This window comes from Dendrobates tinctorius, unplaced genomic scaffold, assembly GCF_039654945.1.
Source record: "Dendrobates tinctorius isolate UK_male_01 unplaced genomic scaffold, ASM3965494v1 ptg000230l, whole genome shotgun sequence".
NCBI classification, from domain to species: domain Eukaryota; kingdom Metazoa; phylum Chordata; class Amphibia; order Anura; family Dendrobatidae; genus Dendrobates; species Dendrobates tinctorius.
This window is the reverse complement of record NW_027361897.1, coordinates 1,542,342-1,568,066: the sequence shown is the minus strand read 5'-3', so window position 1 is coordinate 1,568,066 and position 25,725 is coordinate 1,542,342. Positions and strand designations below refer to the sequence as shown.

The window sequence follows — 25,725 nt, the reverse complement described above, 5'->3', positions numbered from 1 at the left end:
AGTGTCCCACCTGGACACATGGAAGTCTGTCCACACTCAGACAGACTCACTCTCACACTCTCTCACATGTGCCAAACACCTCAATTACATAGCCCTGTAACCACACCCACAGGTGATCACATGGCTATGACATCACTAAAGGTTGTATAGACACACACAGGCTTCCCTGACACAGTGTAACAGAAAGATCAGCAGTACCTCTGCTGATCAATACACCCTGGAGCCTGCATCCCAAGGCCACCCACCTTGAGACCCATAATGGTCATTTAGGACCCTGCTCCTGTTACCACACTGAATGTGCCTGTACACCCGTCCTGGGACACCCACACAGCGCCCCCTAGCTGACATAGTGGTAACTACACCACAATATATACATGACATACACATATGTATAGGTGGATTTTGACCAATAGAATCTCATTATATGCAGTAAATTTGCATGTACTGACAAACAAGTGCAGTAAATACAACGCAGTGAAAATACACCTTGTCTAAAACGCTACTATTCTTGATCGTTGGGATGTAGCCTCAGGGTTATGGCTTTGTTCACTATCATTGTTAGGAAAGGCCAGGTGATGCAAATTTCCCAGCTTTATAAAAACCCTGCCTTCTCTAACCTTGTGTTAAAAAATGGCAGCCATGGGTTCTTCTAAGCAGCTGCCTAGCATTCTGAAAATGGTGGAGGCCCACAAAGCCGGAGAAGGCTATAAGAATATAGCAAATCGTTTTCAAGTTGTCGATTCTTCAGTTGAAAATATAATTAAGAAATGGCAATTAGCAGGAACAGTGGAGGTCAAGATAAGGTCTGGAAGACCAAGCTAAATTTCAGCTAGAGCTGCTCGTTGGATTGCTAGAGAGGCAAATTATAACCCCTGCTTGACTGCAAAAAACCTTCAGAAAGATTTAGCAGACTTTGAAGTTGTGGTACATTGTTCTACTCTTCAGAGACACCTCCACAAATGTGGTCTTCATAAAAGAGTCATCAGATGAAAACCTCTCTTGTGTTCTCACCATAAAATTCAGTATCAGAAGTATGCAAAGGGACATGTAAACAAGCCTGATGCATTTTGGAAACAAATCCTGTGGACGAATGAGGTTAAAATAGAACTCTTTGGCCACAATGAACAAAGATATGTGTGGAGAGAAAAGGGCACAGAATTTCAGGAAAAGAACATCTTGCCAACCATTAAGCATGGGCAGGTGGGATAAGTCATGCTTTGGTGTTGTGTTGCAGCCAATGGCAGGAGGAACATTTCACAGGTAGATGGAAGAATGGAATCCTTGAAATTTCAACAAATTCTAGTTGCAATCATAACACCATCTGTAAAAAAGCTGAATTTGAAAAGAGGATGGCTTCTACAAATGGCTAATGGTCCTAAAGACATCAAAATATAAAACAGACTACAGTCCCCTGATCTAAACATCATTGAAAATCTGTGGCTCGAGCTCAAAATAGCGGAGCATGCAAGACGACCCAGTAATCTCACATAACTGGAAGAATTTTTCGAGGAAGAATGGATGAAAATCCCTCAAACAAGAATTGAATAACTCTTGTCTGGTTACAAAAAGCGTTTACAAGCTGTGATACTTTCAAAATGGGGTGCTACTAGGTACTAACCATGTAGTGTGCCCACCCATTTTCCTTTTTGTAATTTTTCAAAATTTAAAAGATATGAAAATATATAACTGTTATATATGTATTACTGTTCACAATAACTGTAATTTTGACCAGTGGTTCCCAAACTACATGCCGCTGTATGAAATAGCTACACAATGACATATTTGTAGATTGTAAAAGTTGTCGGGCTTCGTGGCAAATCAGAATCTAGCTATGTCTATATTTAGTTTCGAAAGCATAATAGAATTGGACCTGCTAAGTAGAATTATTCTCGTATTTCATACATTTCTTTTTCTTTTGTAGGATGGAATGAACTGGGTCTGCAAAAATGTTAATGCAAAGAAGAAATAATGAACTGTAAAGCAACTTTCTATTCATCTGCGAAGGACTCTGAGGTCAAAGCTAACTTGTCTTTTTGCACCAATTCCCGATTAAACAGGAAAAAAAACACTATACGCTGGCCAGGAGTAGATCATTTCAAACAAAGCATGTCTACACTGTTTTAGCCTTCCTGCCGTGTATTTAATCTTTTCAATGAAAGTCATGTATCTTTAAACCCCAGTGTAACTGAGCATCTACGGTAGGTGTAGAAAAGAGTCTTTGTTAGATGCCTATTGTACCATACATTGGCGTCAGTAGGTGATGTAGGAACGTTTTTAAATAGTAGCTGCTCTGTATTAATGCCCAGGTGGCCTCTCGTCACTAAATACCGCTGGAGTGCAAGGGACAGGATGGAAATGTGAGTTCTGCTTCTTAGATCTGCCACCAATAGCATTTAACTTAGGCTTTGCCTAAACAACATTTTAGTAACTTTAGTAGCCACAATTGTTCGTAATCCCAAGGAGCATTTCTTGATGGTCACAAGTTTTCTTCTTCCTTATCTCCTTGTTTTCCACTGATTTAAGAAGCAATACTTGTGATTGGAGTAGACTTGGAGCAAGTAGCAACTACTTAAATATCTGCCCGGGTTCTATATTCTGTTCCTTCACAATAATGACAGACCCAGATAACCTATTGATTAGTTTTTATTTGCAGTTTTTTTCTCTGAAGTTGGTAGCTGCCAATAAACAGCAGTTATGATGACGAGCTCTACCGATCATAATTTGACAAATCAAAAAAAAAAAAGCAAAACAAAAATGTCTTCTGGTAGTAAATTTTTGCCATAACAATTTAGTCATGGTAGCCATTTTTATAGTGCTACAATACCTTTGGTCACATAGAGATGTTTCCATAAATAAGATTATATAGGTTATCATTTTTTTGATTTGCAACGCATATGATTAAATTACATGTTTTTGTATCGTCTAATGAAAACGAGTTCTACATCATGGAGTTTTTGAGCAGTTATTAACGGGAACCTGTCACCGGATTTTCCCAATATAAACTAAAGCTACCACCATTATTTTACCGCAGTCCAGAAGTCTGTATATAAATCCCCAAACCCTTGTGCACATTGAAAAATTCCAATTTATTACACTTCTACATCATGGATCAGTCTGATGGTCGCCGATGGTTTTGTTTGGCGCCCCCTTTACCCCCACAGTTTCCGTCCTCCTGCCGTTCTTGGTGTGGATGATGCGTCCATCATTCACACAGCACTGCCGATGCCTCTCCTGGCACAGAATCTTCACTCTGTAATGGGCATTTGCCAAATTTACTTCCATGCCATCCGCTCTCTTGGTGTCTCCTGGATCATGCCCGTTACAGGACTTTGAATTCAGCAGAGCTGAGCGCACGACACCTGGGCAGTAGCGAGATTGGTGGTGCTGTGTGGATGATGTAGGAGGCATCATTCACATTACACAAGGCAGGAGGAGAGCAAGCGGGAAGAGAGGAGGCGCTGCACAAGACAAGTGACTCCCACTAGACCGGACTGAGCCGTAAGGAGTTATAAAACATATTTTTTTTTATATATATAGAGGGAGCTGGGGGCTTATTTCTAGGTTGCTGGACTGTGATAAAACATGCGTAAAGGTGGTGGCTTTAAGTTATATTGGAAAAAAACGGTGACAGATTCCCTTTAAGATTTGTTTAGCTTTTTTGCCTGTTAGACTGGCTTTATATTTAACACTAAAAACTCCACCAAACTCTACTAACAGCACAAACTCTTTTCTGTGTTATCCTTTTTAGAATCTGCATGGTTTTTTTTTGTATGTGTAAATGAGTTTAAAAAAATCCAAATTATTTGACCGAAATCTGACCAGTTCCTCTACAGTACACCAATTTAAATGTAGGGTTCAAGATGCTGGCGTGTGGGGTCTATGGTGCTGTTTGACAGAAACTGACTGCAGAAGATTGAACACAACATTTTTGTTTCCGTAAGGTTATAAATATAGGGAGTCACCACCATATAGGTAAGGAAATACATATATAGTTGACCTAATTGATCATTTCAGCTCCCTGTACATGGACATCTTTAAAATATTGTTAACCGTTGCAATCATTTTTTTTTCATTGTTCCAATGCATTTACAACTGAAGCAGGTCTGCAAAAGTTTTTAAATAAAATTCTAGTGCTGCAAAAGAGGCCTGTGTTTCCATGGTAACAGACTGCAAAAAAAAAACCTCCATGTAGTCAGATACCACAGCTACCCTCTGCAATCTGCCTCCTGCTTATTTACGGTGTAACCTAGCAAATATGTGATTAGTTAATTGATGATTCATTAGGACTATTTGTAAAATTGCATCTTTTTTTTATTTTAAATCCCTTTAAGGCAGTTATTCAAAGTAAGTTCTAGATAGAAAAACAACCCAGATCCCCTGGACATCTTGAGTGTGACTGGGAAAATTGGGATATTGGGTTTAATTTTGAAGCACCACTTCAGCTGGATTTTTTTTGTTTAACAGTGCTGGAGTGGTGCTTCTAACCTAAGGTCCCTGCCCCATATTCTCATTCTTATCTGCCACCATCTTCACCTTTTTTTGGGGCACCGCTCTGGTCCTGTGGCACCATCTTGCTGCGACCGTAACGGTCACAGGTGCTTAATGCAATTCTATGAAAGCTAGAATGAAGCTGTCATAGGCTTGCATTGAAAAGTGACCTCCTGCTCACTCCAGCAGACAATGGAGCGATCTGGCAGGTCACAAACTGCTGGAGACCCGCGATGACTGAAGGTGAAGACTGTAGCAAGTGAGTATAATACTCGGGTCACGGACCTTAGATTAGAAGCACCACTCCAGTGCTGAAAAAAACAAAAACTCTAGAGTTGTAATTTAATGATTACAAGACTCGGATGATTATTGGGGTTACCCAGGCTTGGGGCTCAAGTGTGCAGTCACTCTATGTAACTGCAGACTTGTGAATGCACACAGTGCATGCTGTGCGAATTCTCCGGAAGTGGGTAGTCATGTGATTTGCATACTCCTGCAACATTCCAACTAGACGTGTCCGGCCTTGCTCAATTCACACACGTCTAGTCTGAATGTGACCGCATGTATGTAAATAGCATCCTTGCAGACAAGCCCGCTTTCAGTGCCGGCACTAGAGAATCTTCTCAGCGCATACTATGTGGATTCACAAGTCTGGACAACCCCTTTTAATGGAGTTTTGTAGCAACTCTTATTTCTGAGAGCCATGCATGGTAATAGTCAAATGCCCAGCCTGTGTCATGCATGCAAACTATTGAATAGATTAGGATACTTGCTTAGTACCTTCCTATTTTCCGACAGTTTCCTCTGTCCTGCCAATTGTGGAATAACATCTCTAAATGCAGAAATGGCAACCCATTCCTTCAGGCATTCCTTATAACATTTTCTACATATGACCAAAGTTTTTTGCGGTACCAGAAGTTGATTGAAAAGTTGAAAAATGCAAAAATGATAACACAACAAGAAATGTGTAATAGAGAGGATGTCACACGTTCATATGGAAACATGGTCAAAGAGCAGTGCAGATGGGTCTGACGTCACTAATTCCAGGAGTTGTGCAAGTTTCATTAGTACTATTTTTGGTACTTTTTAGTAGGTTTTAGATCAATTGGACCATTGTATTTTGGCAAATGAATGTGTTTTGACCAGCTCTTGGGATAGTGACAGATTTACGCAAACCCTCTGACATATAGTAAATCTTCCCTCTTCTACACCTTTTACTGCCCCTTCTTCATACCTAGTTGGTACAATGCAATGATGCACATTCTAATTGCTGGGTTTTTTTTAGAATATACTGTATAGTAATCACAATAAATGTTGGATCTGTCTAGTGGGAGGCAATTTACATATTTATTATGTGTTTCTTTTGTGTGCTGAGAAAGGGACAGTTTTTGTTGAAATCAAGACAATTCCAATATGCACGTTTTGTTTATGTCACCATTTACGTGGAATAAATTTACAATATATGACAGCGAGTTGTCTTTTGCTGATTTATTTAAGAGGGCCCTAAAAAAAAGGATTGATATGCCACCAATGTCTCATATCCTGGACACTGTTAACCTGTGTTGCATGAGCCGTTCTCTGTGAAATAGCAGCAGTCTCCTTGTTTTATGAGCTTTCCACCAACTGTGTAGGGTAGTAACCATGCTCAAACCAACAGTTAGAGATAAGGTGTTTACTTACCATTTAAGCTGAGGATAGTAAGCGGCCATCATGGAATCATTCTCCTAGCCACTTGGAACGGTCTTTGAAAACCATCAGAAGGATGAAGGGAAGGAAAACTAGCTGCCTAAAGCAATGTATCTTGATGGCGAAGAAGATAACTGGAGCACTAAGAAATAGAGATGGGCAGACACCTGGATGGTCGGGTCCAGCCAAACAGGTACAAAAAGTTTGGTTTACCAGAGCAATACCCGAACCCGGACCACATTCACTTGAATGGGAGCCCCGAACATCCAATGTTTGCCACACTGTCATGGCAAACACTGCTTCTGATTGGCGGTAAAATCATTATCACCTGTCAGAAAAGCCGTGGTTCCTGTTATTAGCAGCAGCAGGTGTCGGCTGATGGGAGCAGTAGTCCCATCAGCCGACACCAGTGACCTCAGGTAAACTTTTTATCTCCGATCACAGCTGGGGGCTCACACTGTCATTTGACAGCATAGGAACCGCGGCTGTCTGACCGACGATTATGATTTTACCGCTAATCATAAGCTGTGTTTGCTGCGCTGTCATGTGCATGACACTGTAAGGCTATGTGCACACGCTGCGGTTTTTGCTGCGGTTCCGCTGCGGTTTTGGCCCTGCGGAACCGCAGCAGTTCCGCAGACATGGTACAGTACCATGTAACCCTATGGGTTTTCAAAACCGCAGTGCTCACGCTGCGGTTTTTTCCGCGCGGTTTTGCTGCGGGGTTTTTTTCGCAGCATGTCAATTGTTTCTGCGGATTCCGCTGTGGTTTCACACCTTTAACATAGTAGAGGTGTGAAACCGCAGGGCAAAACTGCAGCAAAACCGCAGGTCACTTTACCTGCGGTTTTACCTGTGGTTCCGTGGGAAAAAACCCGCAGGTGAATCTGCAGCGTGTGCACATAGCCTAATGAGATATAGGCAGGCACCACAGAATGTAACAAACAATATTGATGCTGGGTGCAACTCTGTACCAAGAGAACGGAAAATCAAAATTAGAAAAGAAGTACAGAAAAACGTGCACTCACAGCATGAATCAGTATCAAAAAAAGGCTTTTATTAGACATACATATACCAAACAGGCAAATGTGCACAATAAAACATCATTAAAAACAAGTGAAAAGACATGCAGACTAGTGGATACATAGTCATGATGAAATGCAAATTTATGCTCAACTGAATACAGGGTAATACGTGAAAGTGATAAATCGCAATGTATCAAAGCTGAAAAATACTGACAGCTAATTATAAAGGAATGCTCCCCATTCCAGTATATAGGGTTAATCCATATTGCCCAAGTTTTACTCTTGTGCTGTTCAGATGGAAAGAAAAAAACATGCAATATACAATCACATATAATTACCCAGAGATCACACTGTCCACAACGCCCAACGCGTGTCGCTGCGTCCAGCAGCTTCGTCAGGGGAAGTAGCTATGAGGTGTGTGTATGACCCTTAAATGCAACTGCAAATCACCACAGTGGGTTCCGACACCTGTGTTCGGCGTCCACTGAGTGAAGGCGATAATGTGGGTGTGTTTGCATGATAGTGCATGCGCAGATGATGTGTGGGAAGTCCCAGACAGCAGTATGAGGTCCGCCTGCGTGTCACAGATGAAAGCTCCTGCGTTCCAGACAGCAGGAGATGACGTATCCAAAGTTTATGACGCGCCTGCAATCCACAAGCCTGAAATCCAATGTATAAAGCGGCAGAAAATGACATAGCAGTATTCATGCAAATTCTGATTATTATATCCGCCCTCTTCAATCTTCAACTGTAGCACCGCGATTAGTGCAAGATCTCATGAACATTCAATATATTATACTAACTGCACAAGCAGTGTCAGCCCCAAAAAAATATAAAATGGAAAAAAAAAAAAAATTTCACAGTGCTTTTAATCACCGCGGTCATTCTATATATGGCACCGCCGTGATATTCTGGCCACCACTGAATGAAAAAAGTCCCCACAAACCGCAGTGTGTGAATGGGGAAACCCCAAACACATCAAAAGGTGCACATCCTATGTATAATCAATAAGGGTAATCATTTTAAAAATATATATTATTATATATGATGGATAATAATCAAATGGCGGTCTATAGTCATCCAAAAACAAAAATATATCTCAAAAAAATATTTAAACGTATTTTTGACCACCAGGTGAATTTTACAAAGCCCACCAAACCAAAAATACCAACAATGCTCAATAAAAAAAAAAGAGCTATACGCCAAAAACATCCCAAAACTTATCCTATTGCACCACCCAATTATAAAACCATTGACAAGAAATGACAAAGTCAGTAACCAGCACCACAAGGTAAAACATATATATGCATATAATGTAAGATATCCATGATGATATCTTCATTTTTTGCAAGCTCCAAATATAGATTTAGATTATGTCATGCTCATGAGAAAACCAGTAAAGGATAAGTCTTCATATATGCCACCAGGCTTAACAGAATTAAGTTGAAAAATCCATCTGGATTCCAACCGTAATAGCTCCCCCTGTCGATCAGATCTTCAAATATTGGGTTTAACCCTCTGTAGCCCAACCACCACAAGACCCCTGGTTGATCCATTGTGAAAATCCAAAAAAATGGGAAGCAACGGTGGTCAAAATTTTGCCTTTGGCCAGGTCTGATCTGGCCAAATTGATGTTAGATGTGTGCTGCTGCACATGTTTGCGTAACTCCTGTGATGTCTGTCCAATGTACACTAAGGGACATGGGCAGACCAATGCATACACAACATTGTGTGTTTTACAATTGACATAATCTTTTAACTGATATTCACAAGAATCACCTCGGGTTGATAAAACAATGGGTGTGAATCATGAAACCACAAACGTTGCATTCCCCACATGGAAAAGATCCTCGTACACGATAACCTGTTTGGTTCCTGACTGTTGGTCTCACAAAATGACTCTTCATGAGTGAGTCACGAAGATTTGGAGCCCTACCTGCAGTCACCAGGGGTTTCTCTGGTAACAGATTTGAAATTCGTGTATCAGTTTTTAAAATTTGCCAGTGGGTATCAAACAACTTCCTCATCCTGTCCCACTGATTGTGGAACGTGGTAATAAACCTGATCTGGTTATCTCTAATACGTGGAGGTTTTAAAAGATCATCACGAGTGACAGACGTGGCCCTCCGATATGACTGACTAATTACTGACCGCGGATAATGTCGTTCACGCAATAGTTTAGACAAATCTCTCGATTGAGCCCTGAAATCTTCAATTTCAGAACAATTGCAGCACAGTCTTGCGAATTGTCCATTGGGTATCCTGTTATGAATGAGTCACCGTAGGAGGCAAAAACAGAAATACTAGCTAAGTCCAGAAAACCTGAGAAGTTGGCAGCTATCGGATTGCAGACCCCTGAACCTAACAACAACAACTAGCAGTAGCCGTGGGGGGTTCCTACGGTGCCCTAGACCCCTCGATCACAGCCGGAGAACTACATAGCCTAAAGACAGAAAGGGAAATCTAAACTGCCCCAGAGCAGACCCCAAAGCAATAGGCAGCCCCCAACATATAATGACGGTGAAGCAAGATGAAAAAACACTCACACAGATAGAAAGATAGGCTGAGCAAATGATGGGGCCCAAGCTAACTAAATAGGACAGAATAGAAAAGCTGCTGTCTGCAATCCGCCAAAACCCTATAGAAACAAGAGCCAACCGACTGATAGGGAAAAAAGCCCTGAAGACGCTAGGCTTCAAAAAGACTATATAAGTACCCAGGTATTTTCTGAAGACAGAGCAAAAAGGAATTCAGCTCACCCCAGCAGGGAATGGCAGAAATCCAGCAAAACAAGGAAAAACAAAACCAAAACAAAAATGCAAAAAGAAGAGCAGAAAACTTAGCTTTTGAGGAGCAGGAATCAGACTGGTCTCCAAGAATCCCTCAGAGAAATCACCCGCAAGGCAGAAGGGCGTCAGTTGTCTTATATCCAGTCAGCAATTCCAGTCACCCAGTCATCATCATTCTGCTCAGCTGTTTGGTAATCAGCCTCACTACCTTCCTTCACCAGAAGAGGGAGTTCATCAGACCTCAATGGTGAAGGGGAAAATGAACTCACAACAGTACCTCCCCCTTGAGGAGGGGTCACCGAACCCTCATCCACGCCACCAGGGCAATCAGGGTGAGCCCGATGAAAGGCACGCACCAATCTTTTGGCATGAATATCAGAGGCAGAGTCCCAGGAATTATCCTCCTGACCATAACCCTTCCACTTAACCAAATACTGGAGTCTCCGTCTAGCCAGACGGGAATCCAGTATCTTCTCTACCTCATATTCCATGTTACCTTCAACGAATACAGGGTCCGGAGGTGCCACCCCAGGAACAACTGGTTCAACAAACCTCTTCAACAAGGACTTATGAAACACATTATGAATTTTAAATGTGACAGGAAGATCCAAACGAAAAGAGACCGGATTAATAATCTCCAAAATCTTGTAAGGTCCAATAAATCTAGGCTTAAACTTAGGAGAAGCCACCTTCATAGCGATATTTTTTGATGATAACCATATCACCAACCTTAAACTGGGGACCAATGGTCCTATGTCGGTTGGAAAACCGCTGGGCCTTTTCCTGGGAGAGAGATAACTTATCCACCACTTGGTCCCAGATCTGGTGCATTCTCTCCACCACAGTGTCAACACCTGGGCAGGCAGAAGGCTCCACCTGCCCTGAAGAAAATCGAGGATGAAACCCAAAGTTACAAAAAAAAGGTGACATCAAAGTGGCAGAGCTAGCTCTATTATTTAAAGCAAATTCGGCCAGGGGCAAAAATGAAACCCAATCATCCTGATCAGCGGAAATAAAACATCTCAAATACGACTTCAAGGTCTGCTTTGCTCTCTCCATCTGCCCATTGGTCTGAGGGTGAAAAGCAGAGGAGGACAACTGAATTCCCAGCTTGGAACAGAAAGTCCTCCAAAATCTAGACACAAACTGAACTCCTCTGTCAGATACAATGTTCTCAGGAATCCCGTGCAAGCGAACCACCTGTTGCAAAAACAGGGGCACCAACTCAGAGGAAGATGGCAACTTAGGGAGTGGTACAAGATGAACCATCTTAGAGAACCTATCACAAATCACCCAAATAACAGTCATTCTCCGAGAGACAGGCATATCAGAGATGAAATCCATTGAAATATGGGTCCATGGCCTCCTGGGGACCGGCAAAGGCATCAACAACCCACTAGAGCGAGAACAAGGTTCAGACCGGGAGCAAGTCCCACAGGACTGCACAAAATTCCTGACATCACGAGACAAGGCGGGCCACCAAAAAGACTGACTCACCAGATCTCTAGTACCAAAAATACCTGGATGACCAGCCAATGCAGAGCAATGAACTTCAGACATCACTCTCTTCTTCCACTGGTCAGGAACATACAACTTTCCACTGGGACAACGCTCAGGTTTGTCCTCCTGGAACTCTTCCAGAGCACGTCTCAAATCGGGCGAGATGGCAGAAAGAACTAACCCTTCGCCTAAGATGGTAGCAGGCTTGGTCACCACAGGAGAATCAGCAAAGAAGCTCCTAGAGAGGGCGTCTGCCTTGACATTCTTAGTGCCAGGAAGAAAAGAGACCACAAAATCAAAACGTGTAAAAAACAAGGCCCACCTAGCCTGTCTAGGGTTCAAGCGTTTGGCCGACTCCAGGTAAATCAAATTCTTGTGGTCAGTGAGGACCACGACTTGATGTTTAGCTCCCTCCAACCAATGTCTCCACTCCTCAAATGCCCATTTCATGGCTAACAGTTCCCGATTCCCCACATCATAGTTACGTTCAGATGGAGTGAACTTTCGGGAAAAGAAAGCACAGGGATTCATTTTAGATGTTACAGGATCCTTTTGGGACAAAACAGCTCCTGCACCAATCTCAGAAGCATCCACCTCTACCTGGAATGGGAGTGAGACATCAGGTTGCCGCAAAACCGGGGAAGAAGTGAATCTTCGCTTCAGCTCCTGAAAGGAAGAAACAGCCTCCGGAGACCAATTCAACACATCAGCACCCTTCTTAGTCAGAACAGTCAATGGCTTGGCAATACTAGAAAATTTTGCTATAAATTTCCGATAAAAATTAGCAAAACCCAAAAACTTCTGGAGGGCCTTCAAAGAAGTGGACTGAACCCAATCATAAATGGCCTGCACCTTGGCCGGGTCCATTTCAATAGTTGACAGAGACAAAATAAATCCCAAAAATGAAATCCTCTGTACCCCAAAAAGGCATTTCGATCCTTTGACATACAGGGAATTCTCCCTCAAGATCCGGAACACAGTCCGAACATGTTCCACATGAGAATCCCAATCCTTGGAGAAGATCAAAATATCATCCAGATAGATAATCAAAAATTTATCCACAAAGTCTCGGAAAATGTCATTCATGAAGCACTGGAAGACAGAAGGGGCATTAGTGAGCCCAAAAGGCATCACCAGGTACTCAAAATGTCCCTCCGGAGTATTAAACGCCGTCTTCCATTCATCCCCATGCTTAATGCGGATAAGATTATATGCCCCCCTGTGGTCAAGCTTGGTAAACCAGCAAGCACCTTTAACTCTGGAGAATAGATCCGAAATCAGGGGTAACGGATACTGATATTTAATAGTAATTTTGTTCAGGGCACGATAATCAATACAAGGCCTTAATGAACCATCCTTTTTGGCCACGAAAAAAAACCCAGCACCTAAGGGTGAAGAGGATGGTCTAATATGACCCTTCTCCAACGCCTCCTTAATATAGGATCGCATAGCCTCCTGCTCAGGTAAAGATAAATTGAAGAGCCGACCCTTGGGAAATTTACACCCCGGGCTCAGTTCAATTGCACAGTCATAACTCCTATGAGGAGGCAAAGACGCAGACTCATTCTCACTAAATACATCATAAAAGTCCGGCAAATAGTCAGGAACATCATGCGACTGAGGAGAGGTGGAAAAAACCTTAGCCTCACTAAGGGCACACCGACAACCCCAACTCACCACAGACACAGATTTCCAATCCAAAACTGGATTATGAATTTGCAACCAGGGAAACCCCAGTGGTAACAATGGTATTATGCAAATTATGCAACACCAAAAATCTGCAATTTTCTTGATGGTCTGGGGCAACCTGCATTACCACCTGGGTCCAAAACTGAGGTTTATTTTTCGCCAAAGGAGTAGCATCAATCCCCCTCAAAGGAATAAGCGTCCGCAGAGGTGTCATCGGAAATCCACAACGTTTAGCAAAATCCAAGTCCATTAGGTTCAGGGCTGCTCCCGAATCCACAAAAGCCTTGGCGGAAAATGTGGACAGGGAGCAGATCAGAGTAATTGCCAGAAGAAACTTAGGTTGAACACCACCCACAGAAAACGTGTGTGCAAAACGTTTCTCTCGTTTAGGACAGACAGAAATAATATGCGAGGCATCTCCACAAAAAAAACACAGCTTATTACGCCTTCTGAACTCCTGACGTTGCTCCCTGGACAAAACTCTATCACATTGCATAGGTTCAGACACTTGTTCAACAGGTGGCAACACCTCTCGTGCAGTCCTGCGTTCACGTAAACGCCGATCAACCTGAATGGCTAATGACATAGAATCGTCAAGACCAGAGGGAACAGGAAATCCCACCATAGTATCTTTTACAGCTTCTGACAAACCCTTCCGAAAGAGAGCTGCCAAGGCATTATCATTCCAGGTAGTAAGGACCGCCCACTTTCAGAATTTTTGACAGTACAATTCTGCAGAATCTCGACCCTGGCTCAATGCCAACAGGGTCTTTTCAGCCTGATCAATAGCATTAGGTTCATCATATAACAACCCCAAGGCTTGAAAAAAATGCGTTCACATTAGTCAGAATAGGATCATCTGGTTTCAAAGAAAACGCCCAATCATGGGGATCGCCACGCAGCAAAGAGATGACAATTTTAACCTGCTGCGCGGAGCTCCCTGACGAGTTAGGCTTCAAGGCAAAAAATAATTTACAATTATTTTTGAAATTCAAAAATTTAGATCGATCCCCAAAAAACACATCAGGAGTAGGGATCTTTGGTTCAGCAGCATGTGAATGAGCAAGGTAGGTGGAAATTCCCCGCACTTCCGCAGCGAGCTGCTCCACACGATCAGACAATTGCTTTATCTCCATTGAGAGAAAAAAAAATTCCCCCTACGGCCTCAGAGATATAGAGGAAAAAATATACACACCTTTTTTTTTTTTACAATTCTTTCCTGCTATTGAGCACCCTAGGATCTGCGGTATGGCGGGTGATTCTGTTATGAATGAGTCACCGTAGGAGGCAAAAACAGAAATACTAGCTAAGTCCAGAAAACCTGAGAAGTTGGCAGCTATCGGATTGCAGACCCCTGAACCTAACAACAACAACTAGCAGTAGCCGGGGGGGGTTCCTACGGTGCCCTAGACCCCTCGATCACAGCCGGAGAACTACATAGCCTAAAGACAGAAAGGGAAATCTAAACTGCCCCAGAGCAGACCCCAAAGCAATAGGCAGCCCCAAACATATAATGATGGTGAAGCAAGATGAAAAAAACACTCACACAGATAGAAAGATAGGCTGAGCAAATGATGGGGCCCAAGCTAACTAAATAGGACAGAATAGAAAAGCTGCTGTCTGCAATCCGCTAAAACCCTATAGAAACAAGAGCCAACCGACTGATAGGGAAAAAAGCCCTGAAGACGCTAGGCTTCAAAAAGACTATATAAGTACCCAGGTATTTTCTGAAGACAGAGCAAAAAGGAATTCAGCTCACCCCAGCAGGGAATGGCAGAAATCCAGCAAAACAAGGAAAAACAAAACCAAAACAAAAATGCAAAAAGAGCAGAAAACTTAGCTTTTGAGGAGCAGGAATCAGACTGGTCTCCAAGAATCCCTCAGAGAAATCACCCGCGAGGCAGAAGTGCGTCAGCTGCCTTATATCCAGTCAGCAATTCCAGTCACCCAGTCATCATCATTCTGCTCAGCTGTTTGTTAATCAGCCTCACTACCTTCACCAGAAGAGGGAGTTCATCAGACCTCAATGGTGAAGGGGAAAATGAACTCACAACAGTATCCCCCCCCTTTTCAAATGTTCTGGATGGAAGCTTCTATAGTCCAGAAGACTATTAGTAGCCGTCACCTTGCGAAAAAGACCAGTGCATATTTGGTTGCCATGGAGAGAGCCTGAGGTCCAAGAAATCTACGGTGGAAACAGAGATGATAAGTCAAGTGGATATTAAAAGGATTCTGGTTCAGAGACACAATGAAATTCTCGCAGTCCAAAACACTGCCAGTCCAAATCAAAAAAATGTCGATAAAACGAAACCATGTGAATACATGCTCCTTGTAGCACGGCGATGGGTTACACATGCTCCGCCTCCCACCAACCCAAAAAGAGGTTGGCGAAAGAAGGAGCACAGCGTGCACCCATCGCTGTGCCAGATACCTGTCGGTAAAAACAAAATAAAAAATGAAATCGTTATGTGTTAAAACAAAATTCAATAGGCTTAATAGAAAATCATTGTGTCCCTGATCACAGTTATCCTGACATCTCAAAAAATATTCGACAGCCCCTAGTCTTAACTGATGTGGAATGTTGGTATAAAGAGATTCAACATCTTTTGTGACCAATAGTGCCAAATCTGGTATTTGAAGTAAGTCCAATTTATGAATTAAATCTAAGGAATCCCTCAAATAGGAAGGTAACTCAAGGACCAGGGGCTGCAGAAAAAAAATCCAAATCCAAGGCTTCCAATACCGGTGACAATGGGTCTACCGGGGAGCACAATAAATTTTTGTGCACCTTGGGTAACAAATAAAAGGTGAGGACAACTGTTTTTTCACAAAGATATAGTCCCTCTCTTGCTTGGTGATTATACCCTTGTCAAAGGCCATGTCTAATAGACGCTCAAGTTTTCGATTAAATACACTGGTCGGTTCGGAGGGCAATTTGAGATAAATGTCCTTATTCTCTAGTTGTTTTTTGCCTCATTCATGTATAATTCAATTGGCCACAGGACTACGTTGCCCCCTTTGTCCGCCATTTTGATAAGAAAAGTGCTGTTAGGGCAGAGTCACATTGGCGAATTTTTCATCCGAAAAAGTAGCCGTGGGAGAATCGGATCGTAAAACTCGCACTGGCTGTCTGCTCTCCTGACCTGAGCTTGACAGCTGCATAGTAATCCATCATGCTGTCATTCTCAGGTCAGGAGAGGTGCCGGCCAGTCCGTGCTATGCGATGCGATTATCGCAGGAGAAATTGGCAGTGTGACTCCAGCCTTAGACCGAAGATCATGCAGCGCCTTTCTATCTATGGAAGTGAGATTTTGTCCGTTTATAGAATTTTGAGGAAGATTAATAATCTCATTCCTCATAATGTCAAAAAATGTTTTGACAGAGGGTACAAGACACAAAGAAGGAGACGTAATAGATGGATTTTTATGTGGAAATCGTTTCCTACCTTTTTCGTTTTCATTCAATAAGTCAAGCAAATCAAGGAACACACGTCTGTCAATAGATGCAGAAGACTCTGGCAGTAATTCTGGTCTAGAATGTAATGCCTGCAAAACAATTTTCCTGCAGAATAGGAACAAATCCTTGATTAGTACAAATTTATCAGTCGTCTGCATTGGTGAAAATGTGAGACCCCGTTGCAAAACTGACCTCTCAGGGTCAGTTAAGTGTGAGTAGATAAATTGATCCCTTGAAGTTGATGATTCTCAGATTCTATCGTTTGTACCTCCTCTTCTGTACGCATTGATAATTGCGCTGTCTCGTGTTTTTTCGTTTTCCTTCTACCACGCCTGGCCCTCCGTCTATGTCGCTGTTGTCCGAAACTAAAAAATCACTGGAGCTGTTGTCTCAATGCGAAACTGTCGAACTCTGGGCCTTAAGGGCCTGTCACACTAAGCGATATCGCTAGCAATATCGCTATAACGCCACTGTTTTTTGTGACGCAACAGGGATATTGCTAGCGATATCGCTATGTCTGATACTTACCTCCGACGCTCCCCCACTGATTATCGCTGATCACGCGAGAACGTCCTGGACCGTTTCTCTTCATCAGCTTCCTGCTGGGCTTCCTGTGGAGAGATGAGCGACGAGCGTGGATGCGGGCGGGAGGACGTCAGGATCGCCTAGTGTGACAGGTAAGTAGCAACCTCCGACCCCTGCAATGTCGCTGGTGAGATCTGCCTGTGTGGCAGCTCACTAGCGACCACTTAGCGATGTACCAGCGATCCTAACCGCATCATATCGCTGGTCGGGATCGCTGGTACATCGCTAAGTGTGACAGTACCTTTAGGAAAAATGCCTCTCTTATTCCGTGAGTATCTCCACTTATAGGCCATGTGCATGACAAACACCTGGTGTTCGGGGTGTCGAACCTGAAAAGTAACACAAACTTCCTGTTGAAGTCCGCGTTCGGTGTCCGTGCCCTAACAGTAGGTGTTCAGTAGAGACGCCGAACTTTACTGTTCGTGTTTGCCCATCTCTACTAGGAAGCAGCCTTCAAATTGATTGTTTTTATTTGTGTAATGTACTTTGGAGTCGTACCTTCTTCTATTAGATGAAGAGCAGATTCAGTTACCCAACTTGGTTGAATGGAGAACCTCCTGATTCATATTTTTTCTCAATCATACTTTCATGGTGTCGTGTCTATGAAACCAAATTTTGTGCAACAGAGAGTAAAACATTTTCACAAATGTATTCCCTATGCACATTCACCCTTCAGAGAGGAAGAGGACGAGAACTGTAGCGCCACCTATTGGAAGTAACAATCCTAAAAGTCAACCTTTTAACCCCTTCATGACCTTTGACGCCACATAGGCGTCATGAAAAGTCGTGCCAAAATGACCCATGACTCCTATGTGGCGTCATGACTTTAAAGCCCCCCTGCGGGTTGGGTGACCTAGGTCGCTGAAAGGTCACCCGACCCGCAGATACAGGGGGCTTTGTTCTTCACCACAGGGGACGTGGCTTCGCCCCCACGTGGCTACGATCGCTCTGATTGGCTGTTGAAAGTGAAACAGCCAATTAGAGCGATAGTAATATTTCATCAATGAAAATTGATGAAATATTACAATCCAGCCATGGCCGATGCTGCAGTAGCATCGGATATGGCTGGAGACCGTGATCCGACCCCCCCATCGACTCACGGGGCTGATCGGCCCCCGATACCGACGGCGGCAATCTGCCGCCGCCGTCATCATCAGCTCCCCTCCCCCTTCTCTGGGCTCCCCCCACCTTCTGACCCCCCCCGGTACCTCCGATGTCCCTCTCCGCCTCCCGGTGTCCCGCGGTCCTGCTTCATGGGTGCCGCCATCTTGGGAAATGGCGGGCGCATGCGCAGCGCGCCCGCCAGCTGCAATTTCCCTTCATTCATTTTGATCACTGTGATAATAATAATAATAATCTTTATTTATATAGCGCCAACATATTCCGCAGTGCTTTACAGTTGAACAGTTTCAAACACAACAGTCATAAGTAACAACGTTAACAATACAATAATTAAAGCGAAATAAGACGACCCTGCTCGTGGAGCTTACAATCTACAATGAGGTGGGGGAGATACAAAGCACAGGTTTGTATTTACAATGATGCATTTACAATGACGGTCCAGCCATCTTCAGGGGGTGGGGGTTAGATGGAGATAGTGAATGGGCTGCACACACACAAACATGACTTTGATTACTGAATGTGATAGGCCGCTCTGAACAAATGTGTTTTGAGCGAGCGCCTAAAACTATGCAAATTGTGGATGGTCCTAATATCTTGGGGTAGCGCATTCCAGAGGATTGGCGCAGCACGGGAGAAGTCTTGGAGTCGGGAGTGGGAGGTACGGATTAGGGCAGAGGTTAGTCGAAAGTCATTTGCAGAGCGCAGCGGTCGGTTAGGCCGATAGACAGAAATGAGGGAGGAGATGTAAGGGGGTGCCGCACTGTGGAGAGCTTTGTGGGTGAGAACAAGTACTTTGAATTGTACCCTGTAATGAATTGGCAGCCAGTGTAACGACTGGCGAAGAGCGGACGCGTCTGAGTAACGATTAGCCAGATGGACAACCCTGGCTGCTGCATTAAGGATAGACTGGAGAGGGGAGAGTCGAGTGAGAGGGAGGCCAATTAATAGAGCATTACAGTAGTCCAGGCGGGAGTGGATCAGGGCGACAGTGAGAGTTTTTGTTGTAAATTTTTGTTGTAAATTTTTTTGTTGTGATAAACTCTCACAGTGATCAAAATAGAATGAAAAGTAAATAAACCCCCCATTTATCATCCCCATAGGCAGGATCAACTAATAAAATAAAGAAATTATTTTTATTTTTCCATTAGGGTTAGGGTTGGAAAGAGGGTTAGGGTTGGAATTAGGGTTAGGGTTGGAATTAGGGTTAGAGTGGAATTAGGGTTAGGGATAGAACTAGAGTTAGGGTTGGAATTAGGGTTAGGGTTGGAATTAGGGTTAGGGGTGTGTTAGGGTTAGGGTTGGAATTAGGGTTAGGGTTGGAATTAGGGTTAGGGTTATGGTTAGGGTTGGGATTAGGGTTAGGGATGTGTTGGGGTTAGGGCTATGGTTAGCGGTGTGTTGGGGTTAGGGTTGGTGTTAGAATTGAGGGGTTTCCACTGTTTAGGCACATCAGGGGGTCTCCAAACGCGACATGGTGCAACCATTGATACCAGCCAATTTTGCCTTCAAAAAGTCAAACGGTGCTCCCTCCTTTCCAAGCCCCGACGTGTGCCCAAACAGTGGTTTACCCCAACATATGGGGTATCAGCGTACTCAGGAAAAATTGCACAACAACTTTGGTGGTCTAATTTCTCCGGTTACCCTTGAGGAAATAAAAAATTGGGGGCTAAAAAATGATTTTTTGGAAAAAAAATGATTTTTTTATTTTCACGTCTCTGCGTTATAAACGTCTGTGAAGCACTTGGGGTTTCAAAGTGCTCACCAGACATCTAGATAAGTTCCTTGGAAGGTCTAGTTTCCAAAATGGGGTCACTTGTGGGGGGGTTTCTACTGTTTAGGCACATCAGGGGCTCTGCAAATGTAACGACGACCGCAGACCTTTCCATCAAAGTCTGCATTTCAAAACGTCACTACTTCCATTCTCAGCCCTTACGTGCGCCCAAACAATGGTTCCCCCCCACATATGGGGTACCAGCGTACTCAGAACAAACTGAACAACAACTTTTGGGGTCCAATTTCTCCTGCTACCCTTGTGAAAATAAAAATTTGCGAGCTAAAATAATCATTTTTTGAGGAAAAAAATGATTTTTTATTTTCACAGCTTTGCGTTATAAACTTCTGTGAAGCACTTGGGGGTTCAAAGTGCTCACCAAACATCTAGATAAGTTCCTTGGGGGTCTAATTTCCAAAATGGGGTCACTTGTGGGGGGGTTCCACAGTTTAGGCACACCAGGGGCTCTGCAAATGTAACATGACGCCCGCAGACCATTCCATCAAAGACAGAATTTCATAATGTCACTACTTCCCTTCCGAGCCACGACATGTGCCCAAACAGTGGTCCCCACCCACATATGGGGTATGAGCGTACTCAGGACAAACTGGACAACAACTTTTGGGGTCCAATTTATCCTGTTACCCTTGTGAAAAAAAAATTGTGAGCTAAAAATCTTTTTTTCTTGAGGAAAAAAAATGATTTTTTATTTTCACAGCTCTGCGTTATAAACTTCTGTGAAGCACTTGGGGGTTCAAGGTCCTCGCCATACATCTAGATAAGTTCCTTGGGGGGTCTAGTTTCCAAAATGGAGTCATTTGTGGGGGGTTTCCACAGTTTAGGTACATCAGGGCTCTGCAAATGTAACATGACGCCCGCAGACCATTTCAACAAAGACAGCTTTTCATAAAGTCACTACTTCCCTTCCGAGCCCTGACGTGTGCCCAAACAGTGGTCCCCACCCACATATGGGGTACCAGCGTACTTAGGACAAACTGGACAACAACTTTTGGGGTACAATTTCTCCTGTTACCCTTGTGGAAAAAAAAATTGCTGGCTAAAAATCATTTTTTTTTAGGAAAAAAAAATGATTTTTTGTTTTTACGGCTCTGCGTTATAAACTTCTGTGAAGCACTTGGGGGTTCAAGATGCTCACCACACATCTAGATAAGTTCCTTGGGGGGTCTAGTTTCCAAAATGGGGTCATTTGTGGGGAGTTTCCACAGTTTAGGTACATCAGGGGCTTTGTGAAAATAAAAAATTGCGCACTAAAAAATAATTTTTTGAGGAAAATTTTTTTTTTTATTTTCACGGCACTGCTTTATAAACTTTTGTGAAGCACTTGGGGGTTCAAAGTGCTCACTATGCATCTAGATAAGTTCATTAGGGGGTCTAGTTTCCAAAATGGGGTTATTTGTGGGGGAGCTCCAATGTTTAGGCACACAGGGGCTCTCCAAACAAGGTGTCCGCTATCGATTAGAGGTAATTTTCATTTCAAAAAGTCAAATGGTTCTCCTTCCCTTCTGAGCCCTGCCGTGCGCCCAAACAGCGGTTCCCCCCCACATATGGGGTATTGGTGTACTCAGAACACATTGCACAACAACTTTTGTGGTCCAATTTCTCCTGTTACCCTTGTGAAAATGAAAAATAGTGGGCTAAAAAATCATTTTTGAGGAAAAAAAATTATTTTTTCTTTTCACTGCTCTGCGTTATAAACTTCTGTGAAGCACCTGGGGGTTCAAAGTGCTCACTACACATCTAGATAAGTTCCATAAGGGGTCTAGTTTCCAAAATGGTGTCACTTGTGTGGGGTTTTCACTGTTTAGGCACACAGGGGCTCTCCAAACGCGACATGGTGTCCGATAACAATTGGAGCTAATTTTCCATTCAAAAAGTCAAACAGCGCTCCTTCACTTACGGACCCTGCCGTGCGCCCAAACAGTGGTTTATAACCACATATGAGGTATCTGTGCACTCAGGAGAAATTGCCCAACAAATTTTAGGATCCATTTTATCCTGTTGCCCATGTGAAAATGAAAAAACTGAGGCTAAAAGAAAATTTTTGTGAAAAAAAAGTACTTTTTTTTTACCGATCAATTTGTGATGCACCTGGGGGGTTCAAAGTGATCGCTATGCATGTAGATAAGTTTCTTGGGGGTCTAGTTTCCAAAATGGGGTCACTTGTGTGGGAGCTCTAAAGTTTAGGCACACAGGGGCTCTCCAAACGCGACATGGCAACCGCTAAATATTCCAGCATGTTTTCCATTCAAAAAGTCTAATGGCGCTCCTTCCCTTCTGAGCCCTGCCATGCACCCAAACAGTGGTTTATGGCCACATATGAGGTATCGGTGTACTCAGGAGAAATTGCCCAAAAAATTTTAGGATCCATTTTATCCTGTTGCCCATGTGAAAATGAAAAAATTGATGTTAAAAGAACATTTTTGTTGGAAAAATTAAAATGTCCATTTTTTCTTTCCACGTTGCTTTAGTTCCTGCGAAACACCTGAAAGGTTAATAATCTTCTTGAATGTAGTTTTGAGTAGCTTGATGGGTGCAGTTTTTAGAATGGTGTCACTTTTGGGTATTTTCTGCCATATAGACCCCTCAAAGTGACTTCAAATGTGAGGTGGTCCTTAAAAAAATGGTTTTGTAAATTTTGTTGTAAAAATGAGAAATCGCTGGTCAACTTTTAACCCTTATAACTCCTAACAAAATAAAAATTGTTTCCAAAATTGCACTGATGTAAAGTAGACATGTGGGAAATGTTATTTAGTAACCACTTTGTGTCACATAACTCTCTGGTTTAACAGAATAAAAATTCAAAATTTGAAAATTGCAAAATTTTCTAAATTTTTACCAAATTTCTGATTTTTTTCATAAATAAACGCAAAAATTATTGACCTAAATTTACCACTAACATGAAGCCCAATATGTCACGAAAAAACAGTCTCAGAATCGCTAGGATCCGTTGAAGCGTTCCTGAGTTATTACCTCATAAAGGGGCACTGGTCAGAATTGCAAAAAATGGCCAGGTCATTAAGGTCAAAATAGGCTGGGTCATGAAGGGGTTAATGAGCCTTGCCACATGACTTGGGATAAAAGCCAAACCAGAATCTCAATTTTACACAAGATAAAAAAAGAGCACAAAAAGTCCCAAATAAAATATTACAGTTTTATTCAAAAATATATAAAATACAAAATTGAAAAATAATAATAATCAATTTGAGGACAAAGTTGTATAGTAGATATCACAGGTGTAAGACATAAAGTCCACCTTTATTTTAGTGAAAGGGAGGGGCAAAGTATAGCAGCAAATTAAGCAGAGTGCAAGTGCAGAAAATTAGATATTCCCCCAAAAAATATGAATCACAATGTACAGTGGGTACAGAAAGTATTCAGACCCCTTTACATTTTTCACTCTTTGTTTCATTGCAGCCATTTGGTAAATTCAAAAAACTTCATTTTTTCCTCATTAATGTACACTCTGCACCCCATCTTGACTGAAAAAAACAGAAATTTAGAAATGTTTGCAAATTTATTGAAAAAGGAAAGCTGAAATATCACATGGTCATAAGTATTCAGACCATTTGCTCACACACTCATATTTAATTCACATGCTGTCCATTCCCTTGTGATTCTCCTTGAGATTGTTCTACTCCTTCACTGGAGTCCAGCTGTGTTTAATGAAACTTATAGGACTTGATTTGTAAAGGCACACACCTGTCTATATAAGACCTCACAGCTCACAGTGCATGTCAGACCAAATGAGAATCATGAGGTTGAAGGAACTAGCCAAGGAGTTCAGAGACAAAATTTTGGCATGGCACCGATCTGGCCAAGGTTACAAAATAATTTCTGCAATACTTAAGGTTCCTAAGAGCACAGTGGCCTCCATAAACTTTAAATAGAAGAAGTTTGGGACCACCAGAAGTCTTCCTAGACCTGGCCATCCAGCCAAACTGAACAATCATGGGAGAAGAGCCTTGGTGAGAGAGGTAAAGAGGAACCCCAAGATCACTGTGGCTGAGCTCCACAGATGCAGTAGGGAGATGGGAGAAAGTTCCACAAAGTCAACTATCACTGCAGCTCTCCACCAGTCGGGCCTTTATGGCAGAGTGACCCGACGGAAGCCTCTCCTCAGTGCCAGACATATGAAAGCCCGCATAGAGTTTGTTAAAATAAACACATGAAGGACTCCCAGACTATGAGAAATAAGATTCTCTGGTCTGATGAGATGAAAATAGAACTTTTAGGTGATAATTCTAAGCGGTATGTGTGTACAAAACTAGGCATTGCTCATCACCTGCCCAATACAATCCCAACAGTGAAACATGGTGGCAGCATCATGCTATGGGGGTGTTTTTCAGCTGCAGGAACAGGACGACTGGTTGCAATTGAAGGAAACATGGATGCGGTCAAGTACAGCGATATCCTGGATGAAAACCTCTTCCAGAGTACTCTGGACCTCAGACTTGGCCAAAGGTTCACCTTCCAACAATGCAATGACCCTAAGCACACAGCTAAAATAACAAAGGAGTGGCTTCAGAACAAGTCTGTGACCATTCTTGACTGGCCCAGCCAGACCTAAACTCAATTGAGCATCTCTGGAGAGACTTAAAATGGCTGTCCAACAACGTTCACTATCCAACCTAGAATCATAGAATCGTAGAGTTGGGAGGGACCTCCTGGGCCATCTGGTCCAACCCCCTGCTCAAAGCAGGATTCGCTAAATCATCCCAGACAGATATCTGTCCAGCCTGTGTTTGAAGACTTCTATTGAAGGAGAACTCACCACCTCTCGTGGCAGCCTGTTCCACTCATTGATCACTCTAACTGTCAAAAAGCTTTTTCTAATATCTAATCTGTGTCTCCTTCCATTCAGTTTCATCCCATTGCTTCTAGTCTTTCCTTGTGCAAATGAGAATAAAGATGATCCTTCTGCAATGTGACAGCCCTTGAGATATTTGTAGATAGTTATTAAGTCTCCTCTTAGTCTTCTCTTTTGCAAGCTAAACATTCCCAAATCCTGCAACCTTTGCTCATAAGACAGGGTTTGCAGACCGGTCACCATTCTGGTCGCTCTTTTCTGAACTTGCTCCAGTTTGTAGATGTCTTTTTAAAAATGTGGCGCCCAAAACTGGACACAGTATTCCAAATGAGGTCTGACCAAAGAGGAGTAGAGGGCAATAATGACTTCACGTGATCTAGACTGTATGCTTCTGTTAATACATCCTCGAATTGCATATGCCTTTTTTGCCGCTGCATCACACTGTTGACTCATATTCAGTCTGTGATCTATTAGTATACCCAAGTCTTTTTCACATGTGCTGTTGCTTAGCCCTATTCCTCCCATTCTGTATATGCTTTTTTCATTTTTATTGCCCAGATGTAGTACTTTGGATTTTTCCCTGTTAAAAACCATTCTGTTAGTTGCTGCCCACTTCTCCAGTTTATTTATATCTTTTTGAATCTTCTCTCTCTCTTCTCTAGTATTAGCTATCCCTCCTAGCTTTGTGTCATCAGCAAATTTAATCAGTTTACCCTCAATTCCTTCATCTAAATCAATGATAAAGATGTTGAACAATACAGGGCCCAGGACTGAGCCCTGTGGTAC

The 25,725-nt window shown here is 42.7% G+C and overlaps 1 protein-coding gene across 1 annotated transcript in view; it reads left to right on the top strand.

The window, feature by feature from the left end:
- Positions 1 to 5,956, top strand: part of ARL3 (ARF like GTPase 3) — a 68,170-nt gene extending 62,214 nt beyond the window's left edge. Inside the window, exon 6 of the mRNA XM_073555758.1 lies at positions 1,922 to 5,956. Coding sequence (XP_073411859.1) covers positions 1,922 to 1,969 — 48 coding nt within the window. The 3' untranslated portion in view covers positions 1,970 to 5,956. The remainder of the gene's footprint in view (positions 1 to 1,921) is intronic.
- Positions 5,957 to 25,725: the final 19,769 nt, after the last annotated feature.